We start from the raw sequence: 20794 nt of genomic DNA, 5'->3' as shown, positions 1-20794 counted from the left end.
AAGTGAACTGCATCGAAATGAAACGGTTGCCATGGTGCGGCGTCACAGGACCTGACCAGGCTGTCAGGAGCAAAGGACTAGGCGTGGACTCACCACCAGAAAAAACTGCAGTCTGACCGCGTCTTCCAACTTGCTGAATAGCTACCCTGCCTTGCTGTTTTACACTGGATAATAATTATAGGACTATAAACCAAACGGCATTCTAAAACGAGAGTGGTAACGTTAGTGTATTCTATAAACGTTCGCTAGCTAACGCTAGCTAAGTTAACTTGCTAATGCTAGCTAGTGATAAAAGCTATCTGCAGCCAGCCAAATCAAACCACAGCCTGCTAATAATTTTTAAAACAAAGAAGTTACCATTAAAGGGGATATAAAGGCCGACACGGAAAGGGGACAGGTTGGTGCTATACGTTTAAACCTCAGTCACTGTACAACACATCACCTGTTGATATCCGTAGGTTTTTGTTACCATGCTGGGTGTTTAGCTAGTTTTAGTTAGTCCTGTTAGCTTCCTACACAGCTTATTTGGCTAACATGTGCTAATGTTAGGTTCAAACGCACTTCTCTACACTTTCTCCATTATTTCTGTCTTTTTGAGTTGATAATGTTTGTGTGTACGTTAACCCGACTAACGTTAGGTGTGTGTGTGTGTGTGATGCGTTTGACGACGAATTACATGTTTGTTACTTGGGTGATTTCGTTGTAGCGTACAACACAACGCACCTGTCAACAGCAGGCGGCCTACTTTAATCCAATCTGTTGGTGTCACTGTCACGACAGAGCAGGCTACGCCAGCTGGCAGCTACTACAGCTAACGTTACTACAGCCCACTCAGTTGATAATTTTGGAGATTTGTATATTTGTTTTCACCAGGCAGCCCGGCGTAAGTGACCTGATTCCATAGATGTTATACACGCATAATGAAGATGTGAAAAATGATGACGTCAGAGAAGATGGGAAGGATATGATCAGACTAGGTGAGTGTTCAAATGTGTCATTGACAATCCATGCATTGACACGACTGTAGCCTACATCCAGACTAAGGTCCCTTATGACAACAGTTTGTGTACATGCAATTAGCACATAATGGTAATTTAAATCATAACCTGGCAATTAACCATTACCAGAGGGTTAAGAATTAAGGCACCTTGGGATTAATCTGTAATCTCCTGGTAATAAAACAGGTTTCATATCATCTGGCTGCGGTGACATTTATGGGCCTTTTTCACCAGCACCAAATTATCCATTTACAGTAGGTGTTCAAGTGCCGGGGGCACCCGTTAATGTTTTAGTTGCACCTGTGTTACTTGCTGCCTTTTGGACACAAAATGGCTGATGTGAAAAAGGCAAATAGGTGTTTCTAGAGTCCATGATCAGGTTTTGGACCTTTTTGTCAGTCTAATATAATATGAGTGACCTGCCTGATGCTGTCTCAGTGTATTGGTGTTGTCATTGATATTTGGCCATCAAGTGGTTAGGGTGATGAAGGGCCCAGGTCAAAGTCGAGCTGAATTTAAAAATGAGAACTATTTTAGATCACATCCCTGGTCATAGAGTGCAGTGCACCTATTTAACAGTGTATGCCAAAAGAATTACACACAAAAATATTTTTACATCAAACTTCAACAAAGTTTTCTACGTTCAAAACGAAATCTTCAGTGTGCTTACGTCAGCATGTACTACCCAATTTCAACCCATAATATCATGACATCCCGACAGCTGTCAATCAATCTCCAACTGTCATTCTCCGGTGCGGTGCTGCTGACACAGAGCTAACGTCAACTAGCTGATTTTCCGGCAGGTGGAAAAGGCTCAAACATGAAAGAAACATGTACGGCCTCACTCCCAGGAGGAAATAGTCGTCCTCTCCCTCGATTTCCTCCTGCCCCTGGCAGCTCGATGAGTACACCTGCCTGCTCCGGTAACGGGAGAGATGAAGGGGGGAAGTAACGCTAGTCTTCCACAACTGAATGAAGGCTAAAATTAGCGAGGCTAGCATCCAACTCATCGCTGTCAAACTCCATATTTGTTTTGGTTTGTTCTTCTGACGCACTTTTCAACGGTCCAAGTCAAACCCCTGAAATGTTATGTCCCGCCTCTCTAGCGGCCTGTTGTCCAATCAAATGCTTCCCAGACTAGTCTCTGGTCCCGCCTACAGGAAATACGTCAAGATAAAAAAAGTTAATACTCTGGAAATTCCATTTCAGCTCAACTTTAATATCTCCTTAAAACAGATGTGTAGGCTGCTTAACAATAGTCTTGAGATTTGTGTTTGTTCTTTGAACTATGAACCACAATTGTATTAATTATTTAGTAGAGAGAGTATTTGTGATTGATTGTGCAACAGTTGATCTGGCTACTCAATAAGTCAGCAGAACAGACTGTATTTTGTGTGACAGCACTGGTTTGGAATAGTGATATCATAGCCTGGTTAGTGATATCATGCAGCCTCATGGAAAGTTCCACCTCTTGTGTGTTGTTGCTTAGAGACCAAGACACAGCATGGAAAGCCTGAGACAAACCAGTTGGCCTAGCTTCTTATTACCATTGAAATTAGTTTACCAGAAAATTTTGTCCAATCTAGAAGGCGGGCCTAGGCCTATATATAAACCTGCTAACCAGGTACAGCGTGTCTGGTATACTGTAGTGTTTTATGCTAGGGCTGTGCAATTAATTGGATTTTAATTCTTATTACAATTTAGGCTTCCCACAATTATGAAAGGAAGATAATTGAGATAAAACAAAATACAAGTTTTTTCCAGTTCAATAAATGCATGATGCTGTTAAAGTAAATGAGTAATTATGTTAAGTAATCATGTGATCTCAATTAGGGTTGGCACGATGGACGATGGCATCGACCATCGTGATGGGCCGACCCCCCATCGACCTCTGAGCCTTCTACATTGGATCATCGTAATTAATGATCTGTTCGAATTAAAATTGCGCCGTTTTAATAATAAAAAAGGCCAAGTCCACTTACCGTGACGCGCGGGGGACGTGCTGGTAGCATTAAACAAGCGTGCCCACTTCAGTTCAGGAAAGCCTCCACTCCCCCCACTCCACTGCTTCCCTGAACTGGGTGCGATTGTTTAATGTCGCCGGGGCGTCCCCAGCGCGTGAGAAGTCGGCTGTGTTGTGAAAACGTTTTAAGACAAAGAAGAAACTTCACGTTCTTTCCTGTTTTCAACCCAAAGTGAGTACAAGTCTTCAACTGTGAATTTAACTCGCCTGTTTCCAAAGTGAAAGTTGGAGTCGCTCCATACTAGATACAGTAGCTGCGTTTCTCTAGCCATTTATCCTAAACTCTCTCTAGGTTCAAAAGCCCACACGAATCTAACGTTATATCAGCCAGTAATTCAGTCAGTTTTCTGCCAGCTAGTTAAATTCAACACACACATGTTGTTGGTGAGGATCTGTAACATTAACGTTATTTGTTTTGCGCCGTTCAAATTTCTGGTAGTGACAGCCACTGCCCACTTCAGTCGCCTGGCTCTGTGCTATAGCACAGAGCAGAGGCTAATAGCCTATTCTAGCCCGCTGGTATCATAGAGCTCAGCTGTCCTGTGTTGTTAACGTGAACGCATTGCAGCGGCTAGCCGAATGGAATTACAGCAACGCAGCGACTTAATAAATAATTAATTATTCCCCCCACCCGCGACGATGCCATCGTCCAAAATAGGGATGTCAACGGTTAACCGTTAATCGATTAACCGTCGCTAACGTCGTTGTTCGGTTATTGCTGTCGGTCTATCAGTTAATATTAATTTTTTTTTTTTTTTTTTTTTTTTTTTTTTTTTTTTGACACGTTTTTTGAGTTTCCTTGCAGATTTTGCACAGTGTTTTGCATCATGCAACTATTTTGTTAAAATTTTGTTCCAATTGTTGGCAGCAAATAGAAATAGGCTATATTTTGTTTAAGTTTTTATGCTGCAAAAGACAGTAGGCCTAATGTGAAAAAATCAAAAGAAATAACAGATTGTTGTTGTTGTAATGTTTACATAAACAGGAAATAAAGCTCTCAAAAATATATTTCCTTGTCATCCATATAAGAGCCAGAATGATTTTGGAATGATTACCTGATCAAAATGTGGCAATAAACTTATAAATTTCAGCAAAGCCAACAAAAAATAAAGGCATAATTCTAACACAAAAAGCATTAACATTTCAGCATCTAAATAGACACGCCTTGTTTGGGCATGAGCTCATTGAGTAAATAGACAAAAAAAAAAAAAAAAAAATTTATATTAAAAAATTATGAATTAACCGATAGGTTAATCGATTATTAGCGTCGGTTAATCGAAAGTGAAATTAACCGAAAATTGACATCCCTAGTCCAAAACGATGTTTCACTGTAAAACAATCACGATGGGGATTTTCATGACATCGCACAACCCTAATCTCAATATCAGTCAAAATAATCATGATTATGATTATGATTATGATTGCCATAATCAAGCAGCCCTATTTTATGCCTTTTCCCATGTGAAGAAGTTTAATTTGAACAATGGAAGAGTAAATTGGTAGCTAAGTCTAGTCAGTTCTCAATTTAAACTGTTACTCAGATGAACTCAAGGTGACCAAGGGTTAAAATACCCTTTTCAGTTTTAATTTTAAATTGTTACACAGGAAAAATCATTTGATGTGTGCTTGATTCATTTGGTTCAATCATAGACAGTAGGTGTAAATCCATGGCTGTGATCATTTGTCCATCTATGCAGAAGTAACACCATGGAATCAGAAAACACAGACCACCCCTACGAAGACAACCGGGATGCTGACCAAAGTCGCCACTCTCTCCGGAGTACAAAGAAAGATTCCCGACCGTCGTCATTCCAAAAACAGAAACACAACAAGGGCTTCCCTGACAAGAGCCAGAATGTGGATGAAAAGGAGGCATGTGCCGAGGACAGGTCTAAAACACGAATCTGGGATCCAGATCGGGATCAGATATCGGATGGAGAGAGACGGAGAAGCAATGGGTCATTCTATTCTGAGGACTATGAGAATGAGTCTCCCTCAGAGCGCTCACTCTCACCATACTCCCGGTCCCGGACACCATCCCCCACCCGACAAAGAGGGGTGCGGCCAAAGAAGATTTCTAGCAGCCCCTTCTACAAGACAGGTGGGTAAGGCTGGTTTCACACCGATGACCCAAGCCTTGCCTATGCCTTGCCTTTACCCACGCTTTTTAATAGGCGTCCGTTTTAGTCAACGAGGCTGTGTACACCGGCCGCCTGAGCGTGAACCCTGCGTGTACCCACGCCTTGCCTGTGCCTTGCCGATTTTATCGAATAGGCGTGAGTTCTATTTTGAAGCCGACAAGGCGCGTGCAGGCAGGCTTCTTCTGTCAAGCCATGAAAGAAAAACGCACAATATCTGTCGGAAATTGCAAAGTCAACTGAATTTCAAAATAAAATGGAGTTACTACAACATGTTGAGCAGAGAGACAGAGAGATTGACGGGTGGCTATCACGTGGGGCTTTCTCCCCGTCGGCAAACAAATCTTCATGAGAGAGAATAGCGACCGAAGAAGCAAGATGGACAATGTTGTTGTGCCAGGCTGCCAGCACATAGCCTATTCTTGCAAGATCACCTCTCTAAAATGTCCGACTATAGTCAGACCTGGTTATACATATCCAGCATCAATAGAACATTAAATATATCCGATTTATTTTACCTAGAGGCTACCCATGACAATTCTGGACAACACGTGAAAAAATACAGTCGGGAGAGAGGAGAGGCGCTTGTGACTCGGCTCCAGGTTCGGCGTGCAAAAGGCGTGCGGTGTGATCGCAAAAGCGTGAAACAGGTTCACGCCCAGCTCGGCGTAGGCGTGGGTTGAGGCAAGGCAAGGCGTAGGTTGTCTGTGTGAATGAAGCGTAAAGCACATTGGAACATGCATGCACCAGAAAGCAGCAGCTGTCAAAATCAAGTCTAGAGATGGATAAATGGACAAGTCAGGCAGACATAGGAGTCCAATCTTTGTTGTTGAAGTGCCATTGATTGTCCAACAGGTGGCAGTATATGGCACATTTCACTGTGGTGGTTTCTGAAAAGACTAATAAGAACCCTCTTTTAAAACACAGAGTATTTCCATGAGAACAGATTATCACAGTCTCAAATCTAGTTTATTGACAACAACAAAAACTACTGCAGTCTCATTTAAATATTATAAAAAGTCTCACAACATGCCACATATGGTGTTATGAGGACACTAGTCTGATTTGTGTGTCATTAAATTGGTTGATTGATCTTATAACTTCAACCTTATGGGCTGATATCAGTTTATGTATAGGATTTATTTTCTCCATCACCCTAGGGAGTGTGTCATTGCGGTGCACTGGCACCAGTTGTACAGTGTGTTGATGTGTTTCTGTAATGCCTTGTAAAAACAAGACCTTTTAATTATTTGTGCATCATGTATGTTTCTCTACATTGCAGGGGGTGTCTACATTGCAGGCGGTGCAGGGCGTCGGGGTGTGTCTCGTCCCCAGCGTCCAGGCGGCCAACCCCAGACTCAGCACCACCGCGGGGGGGTGCGTTCACTGAGCAAGGGGTCCTCACCGCCTAAAGACATGGACCTGGTCACCAAGCGGATGTTGTCGGCCCGCCTGCTGAAGATCAACGAACTGCGTAACGCCCTTGCTGAGCTGCAGCTGCGCACCAACGAGCTGCAAAAGGAGAATCGCATCCTCAGACAGGTAACGCACCAATTGAGCTGGGGTTGAATTGAAAGAGCCAGGAAGGGATGGGGGGGAAGGGGGGGGGGGGGGGGGGGGGGCTTGCCTTTGAAGACAAGTCTCAACAGAGTTGGATCTTGCAGTAGTGGCTAGACCTGAACCCTAACCCTAAGATAATGTCAGGAAAAATAATTACATCATCTAGAACTTCAAAATTGTGCATTAAAAGATAGAACTCACTTGTTTTTGGTAGCGCACCCCCATTTTCCCGCAACTGGTCTTGCTTGAAAATACAAAATCATGTGAGTGAATGAGCGGAACCTTTTTCTAAGTACTGTAGATATCCAAGAACGAGATCATGGTTTCTCTTCTTCCTCACCTTCTCTGATAATCAGCCTATGGGAGCTTCATATTAAATTCCTCCTCCTCTTCTTCCTGTCCGTGCTGCAGCTGCAGGTGCGTCAGGAGAAAGCCCTGCAGCGCTACGATGACACAGAGAGCGAGATTGCCCAGCTGCTGGCACGCCACTCCAACGAGACGCACGCACTGCGAGAACGCCTCCGGCGAGCTCAGGAGCGCGAGCGGGCGTCTGAGCGATGTCTGAAGGACGCTGAGGAGCGGCTGCAGAGGAGTCAACTGACCGTCACCCGGCTGAAGAAGCTGGTGGACCAGCAGGAGTTAGGCCCCAGAGAGGAGCTGAGCCGCAGGCTGGAGGAAGAGAGGGCACGGTTCCAGGAGGCAGAACGCAAGATTAAGGTCATTTCATTTTAGTTTATTTATTGAGTGATTTATCCACGTTGACAGGTTTTGTGTGTAGATCAGTGACACAATAATAATAGTGATTGATTCCATCAGGCTGTAACACCACAACATGCAGAAAAAGTCAAGGTGGTTGAATACTATCTGAAGGCACTGTGTAAATAACTAGATACAGTATGAATGAGGAGACCATAGCTACAGATGAGATTGCTGAGGCTGTGGTACAGTAGGAATAAAGACTGTCAATTGAGAACAAGAAGTAGCACATAATCTCTCCCAGGTATTCTCAGGCTGGCAGATTTGTCTCCTTGGTAACTTGTGCATATCTGGTATCGGAGTTTATATAGAACAGGTAACCATTTGCTGCAATAATACTGTCTCTCAATTACCTCACTTGACGTAATACATATGAGCCTCTGAGATCCACAGGTCTACCAGCAAGCTAAAATAGGTCATTTGCTTCAAGATGTTTCAGCTGCTGTAAACCTTGGGTTTTCTCTGTGTCATGCAGCAGCTGGAAAGTGTGTTTGTGTGTTTGTAGGAGCTGGAGCGCAGCATGGAGCTGAGCAGTGGTAGTTACCAGAGGCAGCTGGCTGCAGAGAGAAAGAAGACCATCAGTGCTCAGGAAGAGATCAGGACTATGCAGGAGGAGATGGAACGCCTGGGCAATAAACTCAAGGTGGATATACAAAAATGTAGACAGAAACACGCACCTCTATGTGCACACCCAGATTTATAGGTTTAAAATAACAGATTGTTGTTGTTGTTTAATCTAATTTCTTTCCCAATCAGGAGAAGGAGAGAGAACTGGATGCCAGGAACATCTATGCCAACCGCATGGTGAAGCCCTCGCATAGAAAAGACACTGACAATGGGACAAAGAGGAAGGCCTGCATTTGTGAGTCTCATATTTTTCATGAAACCTGATGCTTTAATAATGTGTGTGTACTGTATCTGAATACAAATGTCAGAGGTCTTATGGTCCTATAAGAAATTAGAATTTTGTGTTCGCCACAAAGGTTGTGGATCATTGTCCAAAATGCCTGGGAAATGTCATGGGAATTCTTTTGTAATGTTGTTGCCCCCCCCACTCCCCACAAACTGCTGCATGGTTTCGCTGGCAGTTGATGTAGTTGCTTTTGAAGGCATACTAATATGATGACCTGGGGCATTTAAATCAATTGAGCAAAAAAGCATTTCATCATAAACGCTAACAAATGTTAGTCATGCACCATTGCATATGGTGCAAGTTGCAACATAATCCCATAGGATAGTTGTAGAATGTGCATGAGCAAAAATGGAGTCTCATGTGTACTTTGTGTTGGTCCCACCTGTAGTCCCCAGCAGGAACAGCACCAAGGCAGTGCAGACTGACGACAGGACGTTAAGTGTGGACTTCCCCACGCCTCCCCCTGCCATCACCGAAGGCAACGAGGACGGCGAGCAGGCACCCGACGACTACCTATCGCTCAAGGTAAAGTGTCTCCACTTCACTTTAGTTTCTCCACCATTCACGATTCATCCTCTGGTTTTGACGTCACTCTGTCGCTGTTATCAGTCGATGTCATTCAGACCAACCTCAATCAGTTTCTCTCAACAGGAGCTTGACAAAAGACAGACAGGAACCAGAGACAAGAAGGAGCGAGACTGGGAACAGCAGAAGATCCGAGAAAGAGATAGAGAGTTGGAAAGGGAGAGAGAGCGGGAGAAGGAGGAGAAACAGCGACTCAACCAGGAACTGAACGCCCTTGAAGAGAAGGCAAGGAGACTCAGAGACGGTAAGAACAGTAAGTAAAGAGTGTACCTGCACTAGTATTCGATCAGCGTCATCACGGTCGCTGCGGCCATGTTGTTGACATAGCGCTGCAGCTCTCAACTAGTGACAGCATAGGTGAGAGCAGTGCTAATAGGAAGCTAGCCGCCGTTAGCGTTAGCTCTATCGTCTATTACTGTTCCTGTTGTGTTAGGATGGTGGCCTGCGTTATACATGGCTGTAGTAATGACAGCAATAAAGCCCCCGTGGTTTGTTTCTATGCTATCTCTACCGTCCGCAGACGTGAAGGGAGCGAGACGGAGTCTACGTCAGCACAGGAGAGTGGATTAGGAGAGACAGGTGAAACTTTCTGCCAGCTCCTCACAGCAAAGTCTGTTCACCTCGTTTTTCCTTTTGTTTATTACAGGCATTAACGGCAGCATACAAACAACAACCCTGTGGTTTTTATTGCGGTCATCACCATCGCTATTTTGTAATAGACCTTAACACAACAGAAACGACAATAAGGCTGTTACTAGTTGTCAGCTGCAGCGCTGTGCGTGCAGGACGGTATTGTCAACAATATGACCGTGATGCCAGGGGCGGTTCTAGGCCGTTTTTGGGTGGGCTTTAGCCCACCCAAAAATAGTCTCAGCCCACCCAAAAAAATAGAGGCAAAAAAAAAGTTTTTTTTTTTTTTTTTTTCCCCTCTCCAAATCCATGGTGGTCATTAGTAGCAGCTTCTGACTACACTCAATGCGCTGTGTGCATGTTCCCCCCCCCCTCTATGTTCTTAGGGTGGGCTGAGACAAAAATTTTGGGGGGTTCAGCCCACCCGAAAAGTTTCTAGAACCGCGGCTGCGCAGGCGCTCCCTCCTCCATCTATCTGCCTAATCCCACATCACTTCACACAGGTCACACACACAGTACAGCAGCGAAGTGGTCCTCCACAGTCCACGCAATCGTTCTCCCCACTCATGATCAATGAAACTGAGGTGAGCATTGAGCAGTCAGAGTCATTAGTAGTTACTTAATTAGCGCATATTGATATGCAAATTAGCGCATAACGTTGTTTCGTAGGCTAAACAAAAGAACTTGTCGCTGTGCCTGCCAGACAAACAGGTGGACTGGAGGAAGGTAGGTAGGCTACCATGGCACCAGCCAGCCATGTCATGCTAGCTCGCAGTAAGCGGGTGTAAATGGATGTGATGTTTTTTGAGAAACATATGGCATAAGTGACAAACATTTTCAAACGGGTCCCTTGTTATCTGAATGAAATTAAGCCCTTCAGAATCGCAAGTGGCTGCTTTACACAGCCTGTCTGATGTGATGATGACGATAGCTTAACATGCGTGCATGGCATCACTTATGTCTTGCTGTGATGTTAGTTCAGTATCTCAATAAAAGTTCTTACAGGCTTGTTATTTCCCTCTAAGGGAGTGCAAGGCAGATATTTAAACAGCCTTGTTTGTGTACAGTACCAGTGGCATGGTAGTAATAAAAAGGGATTAAGGACCAGGACCCCTGGTGGTCAGTAAGATGGGTTGGTTGAGCCAATGTTAAAATTATCTTTATTTATTATTTATTTTTGCTTTAAAACTATTTTTTAATTTTCTGCTTAAAGTTCATGAAAAAAAGTGGCATTCTTGTTTTTTCCCACAATAATTTCATTATACCATTTGTAATGCCACCGTTGTAGTGCTGTTGTTCAAAATTAAAGTACATTTTCTCAGATTTATTGGTGTCTTTCTAGTCACACAATTTAATAGTCAGTGTTTCACTGATCTATTTGTGGTGGTACACCCTACATAGATTTTGACCCCCACAAATACTGCCACATATTAATTTCAACTAGTTGACTGCAAACTCCTGCTTTAGTGCTTACAGTATATTATTATCTTGTCGGAATATTATTCCAGCCAATAAGTTAGGAAGTTCCCTTTTGATTTAATTTTACTTTTGTTTTGCCTACCAGGCAAAATGTTACTTTACTTGAAACTCCCCTGAAGTGATTTTGGTATTATTTATGCAAGCATAATTCTACCATATAAGTAACCTGTATGCAGAATATATATAGTATATATACGGAAACAATTATTTTTTCATTGCTGTAAAACCACAGAATGGTAAAGAAGATATTGATGTGTGTAGTTCTTCATAGATCTAGTCTCTTCATTTTGATCTCAAAGTGCGCCAGTTTGATCCATTTTTACTTGAAACTGTACAAAATTTTCTCCCGGGGGAGCATGCCCCCGGACCCCCCTAGGGGTTCAGTGGTCCATGACCTTTGGGTGGGCTGAGCCCACCCAAAGCTCTGATGCTAAAACCGCCCCTGCGTGATGCTATGATGCTGTGTGACTATGATGCTGCTGATCCAATACTATCTATTGCATATTGGAAAAACTGGTGGAAAAAGCCAGCTATGTTTAGCTTCCTCCTTGTAAGGGGGAAACATTTTAAAAAGTATGAGTCATGAAACCCATGTGAGCAGCTTTGTAGCATGCGTGATAGGAGGTTCAACCACATTCTAACTCTATGATCTTACCAGACCCAACTGTTTCCTGACTGATCCATCTAAAAGTGGAAACTTGATATTATCAAGTAAAATACCAGCATGAACTAAGCACAAACAATCCGGTTGAACAATGTTGTACCTTTCACTGCAGTGCATAGGGATTATGTGGTGATACCACACCTAGTTGTCAAACCTATCTGCTTGGCTTTCACTTAATGTCACAACTGCCGTCTGCAGCCATTTCGTGCTGGCTTTCCCTCGCAGTAATAATAAGTAGAATTCATGTGGGGGCACAAAATGGCTACTTATGTATTTACTAGCCAGTCAGTCATGCATGCTGCACCTGTGTCTGTCCTGAGCATCTGCACAGAGGAGGGAGTCAAACGTGTCTGAATGGCCCAGAGGAGAGTAAGGCCCACAGCTAGAGGAGAGGCACAGTGGCTATGCTCAAAACTATATTTGAAATAGTAGCATTTTGCTTAAATAGAGCATTTTCAGTAATGGGAATATTGGGATCTGTAATTGCCACATTCACTTTAATTTGGAACTTCTACAGTTATATTGTACTACTGCTCACTATTACTCACATGAAAACGTTGCAGAGTATAAATAGGAGATGTCTTCAGGTCTTGGTCCAGAAACTTTTAAATGTTTAAGCTACAAGGTCTGCATTTGTTAAAAGAAAAATCCCAGGACTGAGTGCTGAGTTGATGGTTGATGGGATCTTAAATGAGCAACTAGATACATTCCATGTCTGTGGCTAAGCAAGAGATCAACTAAAGACTATAGACATAGTCTAAGTGTAGCGCTTTGTTTGCTTCATTTGACTTGAAGTCAACATACACTATGTCCACAGGCTGGCAGAAAGAAAAGGAGGAAGAAGAGAGAAAGAGGATCAGTCAGCAATTGAGCCACAAGGAAGAAGAAAACAAGAGGAAGCGTGGCCAGGTCCAGGGAGAGGTGGAGAGGTGGAACCACCAGCAAGAAGCAGACGGGGAGCGGCACAAGAAAGAGCAGCTATTGGCTAAGATGCGCGAGATCGACCGTCAAAACCAGCCGACCCCTGACCCCACGTTTGTTGAGACCGATCCTTCCGAACCCAATCACGGTACCGCTGCCCGTTCTTCCCGCTTTTCTGAACCGAAAAAACAGAATTCTGCCATTTTCAGCCTCACAGAACCGGAGGAGTCGGCGGGTTTGCGTGCTGCTGCTGGAAGCAGGGAAGGTGGGAAGAGAAGAGCAGGCATAGAGGGTGGAGTAGGAGCAGCGGGGATGGGGAGGAGAGGAGTACGGCCGCAAATCTCCATCGAAGACATTGCATTCGGAAGCTACGCTCCTTCTTTCGGGAATCCTGCTTCCCGAGGCTCTTCCGGCTTGCCTACGCCTCCGCCTAAAGAGGACAGAGACTCTGCATTAGAAGCGATAGGGATTTTCAGTCTGGGAGGGTTTGAGAAAGAGAAAGAAAAGGCGGCAGAAAGAGGGGTGGGAAAGGAAGGGGAGGAGAGGAAGACTAACCTAATGCAGCAGCTGTTTGGACCACTGGCGGTCCCTGCTGGTGACAATAAAATGGAGGTGCTCAGTCCTCCAACCACCAACGGAATACGGTCCAGAAGGGAGGGACTGCTCAACTTCAACTCCGAGACCTCCGCTACCATCAGTCCCCCCGCACCCGTCCGAAGCACCTTACACGTAGCCGAGAGCAGACCCACCATCCGTGCCATCGCCTCATTTGATGACGACATAGAGGAGCTCACGTTATGATTGGCTGATAAAGGAAATCCAGTGATTTTTCATAGTAATGACACAACAGTTTCACACATTCCTTTCACCAGACTGAGAAGTTGACCGTTTGTCTTTCCGGAAAGTATCTGAAGTAAATTTAGTTATTAAACCTCTACTGTTTTATTGTGTTGCACCAGTGTCTTTCAAGTTACAACAAGTGGAGAATCTGTAATTGAATATGGTTGTCATGCACTCAGGTGTGTGTGTGTGTGTTAGAGCTGGGCTACCCGGCCCGTCGGACTCGGAACCCGAACCCGGCCCGACTTACGGGCCGGGTTCGGACAGAAACATTGAAGTCGCGTTCGGGCTCGGGCCGGGCTCGGTCACGTAATCAGTCACTTGTTTTTGCCTTCAAATATATCTATCATCAGCTCCTGAGCTAATTTACTACGTTAATGAAAGCACCTGAAGGCATCGAATGAAACACGCCCAGACATGCACTCTGCTGCTCTGCCCGGAGTCAGCTGCGTGTCGGCTCTCAGCGCTGGTGTCGCGGACACCGTGCAGTACTTCTTTCAGCGATGTGGGACTGTGTGGGCAGTGCACGGCACGCACAAATTAGGCTGTTTGGTGCTTTGCTTTGTACATTACGTATTCATCATTGACTGCTTTGAATTACGAGGACTGATTTTGGTTTGGGATTATATAGGACTGTTTATAGGCTGGACAGACTCATTGAATTATGCGCTCGCTGCGCTCCGAGGGGGAAAAAAAAAATCAGGGAGGGGATTCGGGCCGGGCTCGGACAGATTATCAATTGACACCTGTCGGGCCGGGCCGGGCTCGGCTAAATATGTGACGGGCTCGGTCGGGTTCGGTAAGGAAAATTCAGCCCGAGCCCAGCTCTAGTGTGTGTGTGTGTGTGTGTGTAGACATTATACAGTATATAAATGGCAAAGATACAGAAATGAGTTACGGTAGTTGTGCAGATGTTGGGTATATATAAAATATTTTTGATCCCATTCATTAATGACTTTTTAAACTATCGATGCATTTTTATTTATTTTTTAATCAAATAAGCCCCTCCCCTTCCAAATGATACTCTGATAATTCCCCCTGCTGTCCCGGTCGTTGCTCCACCCCCTATGCTGATCTGGCCCTTCTTTTCACCTGACAGCGAGGGGTTTCACCGGGAGGACGTACTGTAGCGTGTGGGAGGATGACGCTATTCCCCAACCCTTTTATTGTCCCTATATGGAAACAAGATAAGATAAGGCGATTGTTGAAATATTGTTGTATATGAACACAATATTCAAGTTCATTCCGAGCCAGTACAATCAAGTCTGTATAGCATTTGTGTATGGAATGAAAAGGATGTGTCGGACTTCCGGGCTAGCAAGGCAAGAGATGGCAGCATAGGAATTGTGCTCCCGACAATTTGAGTTGAATAAAGCCCAATGTAACCCGAAGTAGCAATAATTTTTTTGATAAGTTGATTTAAGATAGTGGGTATTGTGAATGGCTAATAGAAGCGGAAAGAAAAAACAAAGCAAGACCAAAACGGCAATGAAAGACGGCGTAGGCAAGCGCGGACAAGCTTCTCCAGCTAACGGGGTTAGCAGCGTGGCGGCTAACAATGAAGCTAGCGACATGGAGGGAGACCAAACAGGCAACGTGGATCTGAGCCTCATACTCAAGGAATTGAGGGAATTCAGGAAAGACAACAGTCAACAGATGAAAGAGATTCAAGACGACATAAAGAAAACCAACACGAGAGTGGGTGAGGCGGAAATGAGGATTGTCGCGGCTGAAACCCGAATACAAACAACGGAGGAAGCGGTAACGGAGCTAATGAAACTTCAAATACACCTGGATGCTAAACTGACAGATTTGGAGAGCCGCTCCAGACGGGAGAATATCAGAATCCATGGGCTTAAAGAGGGAGCGGAGGAGAATTCTCCGTCAATGGTTGCATATGTAGAGAGCCTGCTACGTGAAAAGCTGGAGCTCCCTCCAACGTTTGATCTACGAGTAGAAAGAGCACACCGCGCCTTGATGCCAAAGCCCCCCACGGAGGCTTCACCAAGGTCCATCATAGCCAAAATGTCAAGCTTCAGGATGAAGGAAGACGTGCTGAGAATGGCGTGGCAGAAGAGAGGATTCGATCACCTCGGAAGAAGAGTAAATCTCGACCATGATTATGCACCGGATGTGTTGAATAAACGAAGGGAATATAACGAAGCGAAATCGGTGTTAAAGGAGAAGAAGATACGATTCCAAACACCGTTTCCAGCCAGGCTTAGAGTCTTCTATGATGACGGGACGGTGCTGTACGGTTCGGCGGAGGAAGCGACAGGAGACATGTCAAAGAGGGGAATGGCAGTGACGGTGATTAAGCACCCGGACTCTCTTCTGGAGCAGATCCAGCGTTTTACGTGGCGCACGGGCAGGAGAACGGGAAACAGGGAAGCAGCGCCAGGCAATACGTCCGACTTCAGAGACAGGCTGAAGGGGTTCAGACGTCAGGAAAAGTAATGACTGTAACGTCACGTGACCGGGAGGCGCAACGTCACGCGTGTCTGTGTTTGTTTTGGTCAAAGGAGGAAGGGGTGAGTTTTTCTTTTCAAAATAAAAAGGAAGGAGAAACGGGGATGCCGTATTCAAGCAAGAGAGGACATTATGTAAATAATTTTTATATTAGTAGATTGTTGATTATTGGTCAATCACGACAAATGTTAAAGGGGTTAAAGTCGGGGGTTGTTTCTTAGCCATAGTGGAGGGAATACCAACACGGACGGAGAGATGGTAATACATGAAGGCCCTCTCCTACTTAGGGGGAGAGGCTCTCCCTCAAGGCCCACTTTCCATCTGGGCTTATACAGGGTCAAAATGGAGACCCCACAATTGGAAGTCTATGTTTCATTCTTTTTTGTTTATATTATGTTCAGGCCCGTGCGTGGGCCGAGGTTTTGTTTGCTGCTGTTCGGTGCAGCTGTTGGGGTGTTGCCTTTGATGGGATTTATTTGCTACTCGTACTATGGGGGATACTCATACTTGAAACTAAATGCAGGCAGTTAAAATAGTAAGTTATAATGTGAATGGTCTACTCAATCCAATCAAAAGAAGCAAAATATTATCCAAACTGAAGAGAGATAAAGTGGAAGTGGCTTATTTGCAGGAAACTCACCTTACAGATATAGAACATGCAAAATTGACTAGAATGGGCTTTAAACATCAGTTTTCATCATCATATTCGGCGGGACATAGGAGGGGAGTGGCGATACTAATCTCAAATAAAAGTAATTTTGAACTCACATTTGAAAAGAGGGACAAGGAAGGGAGATATGTTTTGATAAGAGGAAATCTGGGGGGAACTCTGATAACTATGCTGAATGTATATGCTCCTCCTAATTCGGATTGGAGTTTCTTTAGACAATTATTCGACTTGATAATAACTGAAACCCAGGGAATATTGGTATGTGGAGGGGACCTGAATGTAAGACTGAACCCCAAACTTGATTCTTCAAATGCAAATATAACTCAAACTAAAGCGATTAACAGGAAAATTATTACTATGATGAAGGATATTGGGCTGGTAGATGTATGGAGAGAATTAAATCCAACAGGGAGAGACTATACATATTACTCCAACCCACATACAGTATATTCTAGGATAGATTACTTTTTTACTTTTGGCAGTGATTTACACAGAGTGGGTGAATGTGACATAGGTATTATGGACCTATCAGACCATAGTCCTATATATTTAAAACTGGATTTGGAGAGGGATCAAAGGAATACTCTATGGAGATTGAACACTTATATCTTGAGCCATAAGAAAGAACAAATTGAGGCAGATATTAAGGAGTATCTGGCTCAGAATGATAATGGAGAGGTTTCGCCTACAATACTCTGGGATGCATGTAAAGCGGTTCTACGGGGTAAATTAATCAGCTATAGTTCCCATTTAAAAAAGTCTTGGCAAAAAAAGTTGGAGCAGTTACAGTCAGAATTGAAACAGTTAGAACAGGAGCATAAGGCCACAGTTGATCCTAAAATCAGAGAACAACTAAGGAAGAAGAAGAATGAAATAGATGAGCTTTATACTAAGGATATACAAAAAAAGTTGTTATTTACAAAACAGAAATATTATGAGGTGGGAGGTAGAGCCAGTAAGTTGCTGGCTTACAAATTGAAAAAGCAACAGGCTGACAATTCAATTCATAAAATTAAAAGCCCAGTGACTAATCAGATACACCACAAATTAAAAGACATACAAATGTGTTTTGAATCCTTTTATAGGAAATTATACTCACAGCCTCATGTTGATAAAGTAAAGATGGAGGATTTCTTTAAGACAATTAGTCTCCCCAAATTAACGGATACACAGAGTGATGGTCTAGTATGTGAAATATCGGAGGAAGAAATTAGTAAAGCTATAGCACATATCAAATCAAACAAGGCTCCGGGCCCAGACGGATTTTCCTCTGAATGGTACAAGGTAATGAAGGTGCCATTGATCCCTATATTGAAATCTACCTTCAACTGGGTTCTTAAGAAGAGTGTTACCCCCCCCTCCTGGAGGGATGCAGTAATTTCATTGATCCCAAAGGAAGGTAAGGACAGACTTGAGTGTGGCAGCTTTAGACCTATAAGTGTGCTGAACCAGGACTACAAAATTTTTACACATATATTAGCAAAGAGAATGGAAGGACTTTTACCACAAATCATCAGTTTAGATCAGACAGGCTTTGTCCGCCAAAGACAGACCCAAGATAGCATTAGAAGGACTTTACATGTAATTAGCCATATAACAGAAAATAAATTAGAAGCAGTACTGGTGGGTTTAGATGCCGAGAAGGCTTTTGATTGTGTGAACTGGTCTTTTCTATATGGGATTTTGGAAAAATTTGGCTTCCATGGCAACTTCATTAAAGCAATTCAAGCACTCTATGATAGACCAATGGCAAGTATTAAGATAAATGGAGCAGTGTCCAACCCGTTTGTCTTGGAGAGGGGGACGAGACAGGGGTGTCCAATTAGTCCTCTCCTGTTTGCAATTTTTATAGAGCCCCTGAGCCAGTGGATCATACAGAATAAAAAAATTGAAGGCATAGTTATGAAGGGGGGGGAACAAAAAATTTCTTTATTTGCGGACGATGTGTTGGTGTATCTGTCCCGCCCCGAGCATTCACTGGTTCATTTGTTCTCTATTCTTCAGCAATATGGTTCTTTCTCTGGATATAAATTGAATGTAGCTAAAACACAGGTGCTCAGCTTTAACTATAGCCCTTCTAAAAACATCAGAACAAAATTTCAGCTAGAATGGGAAGCGGAATCTATAAGATATTTGGGAGTGAATATATCAAAGGACCTGTCAAAACTGTTTTCGCTTAATTTCCTTCCACTGAATCAGAGGATTAGGGAAGACTTGAAGAGATGGGATTTAATACCTTTTTTGAACTTTGGATCAAGAATAGAATCGATAAAAATGAATATCTTGCCGAGAGTGCTGTATCTTTTTCAGTCCTTGCCATTGGAAATATCAGATCAACAATTTCAAGAATGGGACAAAATTATATCGAGATTCATTTGGCAAGGGCGTAGAGCTAGAATCAGATATCGGAGTTTACAGTTAGCCAAAAATAAGGGTGGAGTCGCACTCCCGTGTCTGAGAGATTATTATACGGCAGCCCAGATAAGACCTCTGGCATGCTGGTGTAACTCAGAATACTCTGCAAGGTGGAAGGAGATTGAGATGGCTAGGACAGAGGGATACCCAATTCAAGCGGTTTTGGGTGTAAAGGAATGGAGGAATGACCTAATGGAATTGGGGAATCCCTGGATTAGCTTGTCACTCAAACTGTGGAACAAGGCAATTGTACAATGCCAATTGAATGAAGCTGTTAGAGTCTTGAGATGGGGGGCGTTTGACCCAGAATTCACTCCCAGTAGAGTGGATGCGAGATTTAGGGGTTGGACGGATAAGGGCTTAACAGCTTACTGTACCTTTATTGAACAAGGGTCCATGAAAAGTTTCAGAAATCTGAAGATGCAACATGACCTGACTGATGAGGATTTTTTTAGGTTTTTCCAAATTCGGCATCATATAGAACAGCTACTGAGGGAAAATAAAGGAAAATTAAAGGACAATATTTTTTTACAAGTTTTTACAGAGGCATACGTCTCTTGCTCGAGTCAAAAAACCATCTCAAGACTCTACGGGGGCCTGCAACAAACAAAGGAAGGGACAGGGTATGTAAGACATAAATGGGAAAGGGATGGAGACATATATATAACTGATGAAGAGTGGGAGAATTTGTGTGTGTTGCAGTGGAGGACTTCAAGTTCAGCCTCATGGAGAGAATTCTGTTGGAAGGGCCTTATGAGATTCTTTATTACACCGGTACAGTCAAGACATTATACCAACTCTTCCATGTGCTGGAGACAGTGTGGGTCATCAGAAGCCAACCATTATCATGTATTTTGGTCTTGTCCGGTATTAGTCAGATTCTGGGAGGAGATACATGGGGTGATGGAAAAAGTGTTTCATGGGGGAATTCCATTTAAAATGGAAACGATGTACTTGGGTGCCCTATCATCAGAAAATGCTTCTTCTCCGGATGGGTACTTATTCAGGATTCTGAGTGCAGCGGGCAGGAAAGCAATTACAAGAAGGTGGCTAAGACCGGACAGACCAACAGTAGATGAATGGATTGATATAATTTACGAAATATATAAAATGGAGAGAATTACTTTTTCAATTAGACTGCAACAGGACAAGTTCCTGAAAAGATGGGAAAGCTGGATAATGTACATCATAAATATTAGACCATCATTTGTGTAAACTGTAATAGTGTTTGTTTTTTCTTTTTTTCTGTCTGTTTGCTGGTTTGTTTTATTTCATCTCCCCATAAGATAAGGGGTTAGAGTAGTATGAAGGCACACCCCATTGCTCGGGTTCGAGCACTATAAAAGTGTGGATTATGGATGTAAGTTATTGACATAGGATAGGAAATTGGGGATTAATGGTCAGTAACAGTACATAAGTTTAAGAAAGACAACATCATTATTGGAATTGACATCGGCATGATTGGGTAGGATGGTTGTATATGGTTGTGTATGATGAAAAGATGGATACAATGATGAAAATGTGTGAAATGTATAATGGACCTGATAATTCTATAATAAAAAGAGAATTTCAAAAAAAGAAAAGGATGTGTCAAAATTTTGAGGTTGGGTGGTCGATATGCTGATGCCCAGTTCTACCTACTACAGACAATCACAAATAAACCCAGTAGACCTACTGTCTAACCTTAAGCTATCAATACCAAATATTGTTGATATGATAATGATAAAAGCCTG

General features: G+C 43.3%; 1 protein-coding gene across 1 annotated transcript; it reads left to right on the top strand.

The window, feature by feature from the left end:
- Positions 1-265: 265 nt before the first annotated feature.
- Positions 266-13643, top strand: lca5 (lebercilin LCA5). Its single transcript, XM_083643375.1, has 10 exons — positions 266-397; positions 874-977; positions 4719-5122; positions 6442-6701; positions 7131-7436; positions 7981-8118; positions 8232-8337; positions 8777-8913; positions 9040-9217; positions 12564-13643. Exons 3-10 carry the CDS (start codon positions 4729-4731, stop codon positions 13466-13468), a joined length of 2424 nt encoding a protein of 807 aa, XP_083499501.1. The 5' UTR covers positions 266-397; positions 874-977; positions 4719-4728; the 3' UTR covers positions 13469-13643.
- Positions 13644-20794: the final 7151 nt, after the last annotated feature.

Source organism: Poromitra crassiceps (assembly GCF_964638095.1).
Source record: "Poromitra crassiceps genome assembly, chromosome: 9".
NCBI lineage: Eukaryota > Metazoa > Chordata > Actinopteri > Beryciformes > Melamphaidae > Poromitra > Poromitra crassiceps.
This window is presented reverse-complemented; position numbering and strand designations above follow the sequence as displayed.

Excerpts from the sequence above, each read along its gene's own strand:
- lca5 (XM_083643375.1), top strand. The coding sequence starts at position 4,729 with ATGGAATCAGAAAACACAGACCACCCCTACGAAGACAACCGGGATGCT. Across the intron at positions 5,123-6,441 it reads CAGCCCCTTCTACAAGACAG|GGGGTGTCTACATTGCAGGC; the intron begins GTGGGTAAGGCT and ends TCTACATTGCAG. Across the intron at positions 8,914-9,039 it reads ACGACTACCTATCGCTCAAG|GAGCTTGACAAAAGACAGAC; the intron begins GTAAAGTGTCTC and ends TTCTCTCAACAG.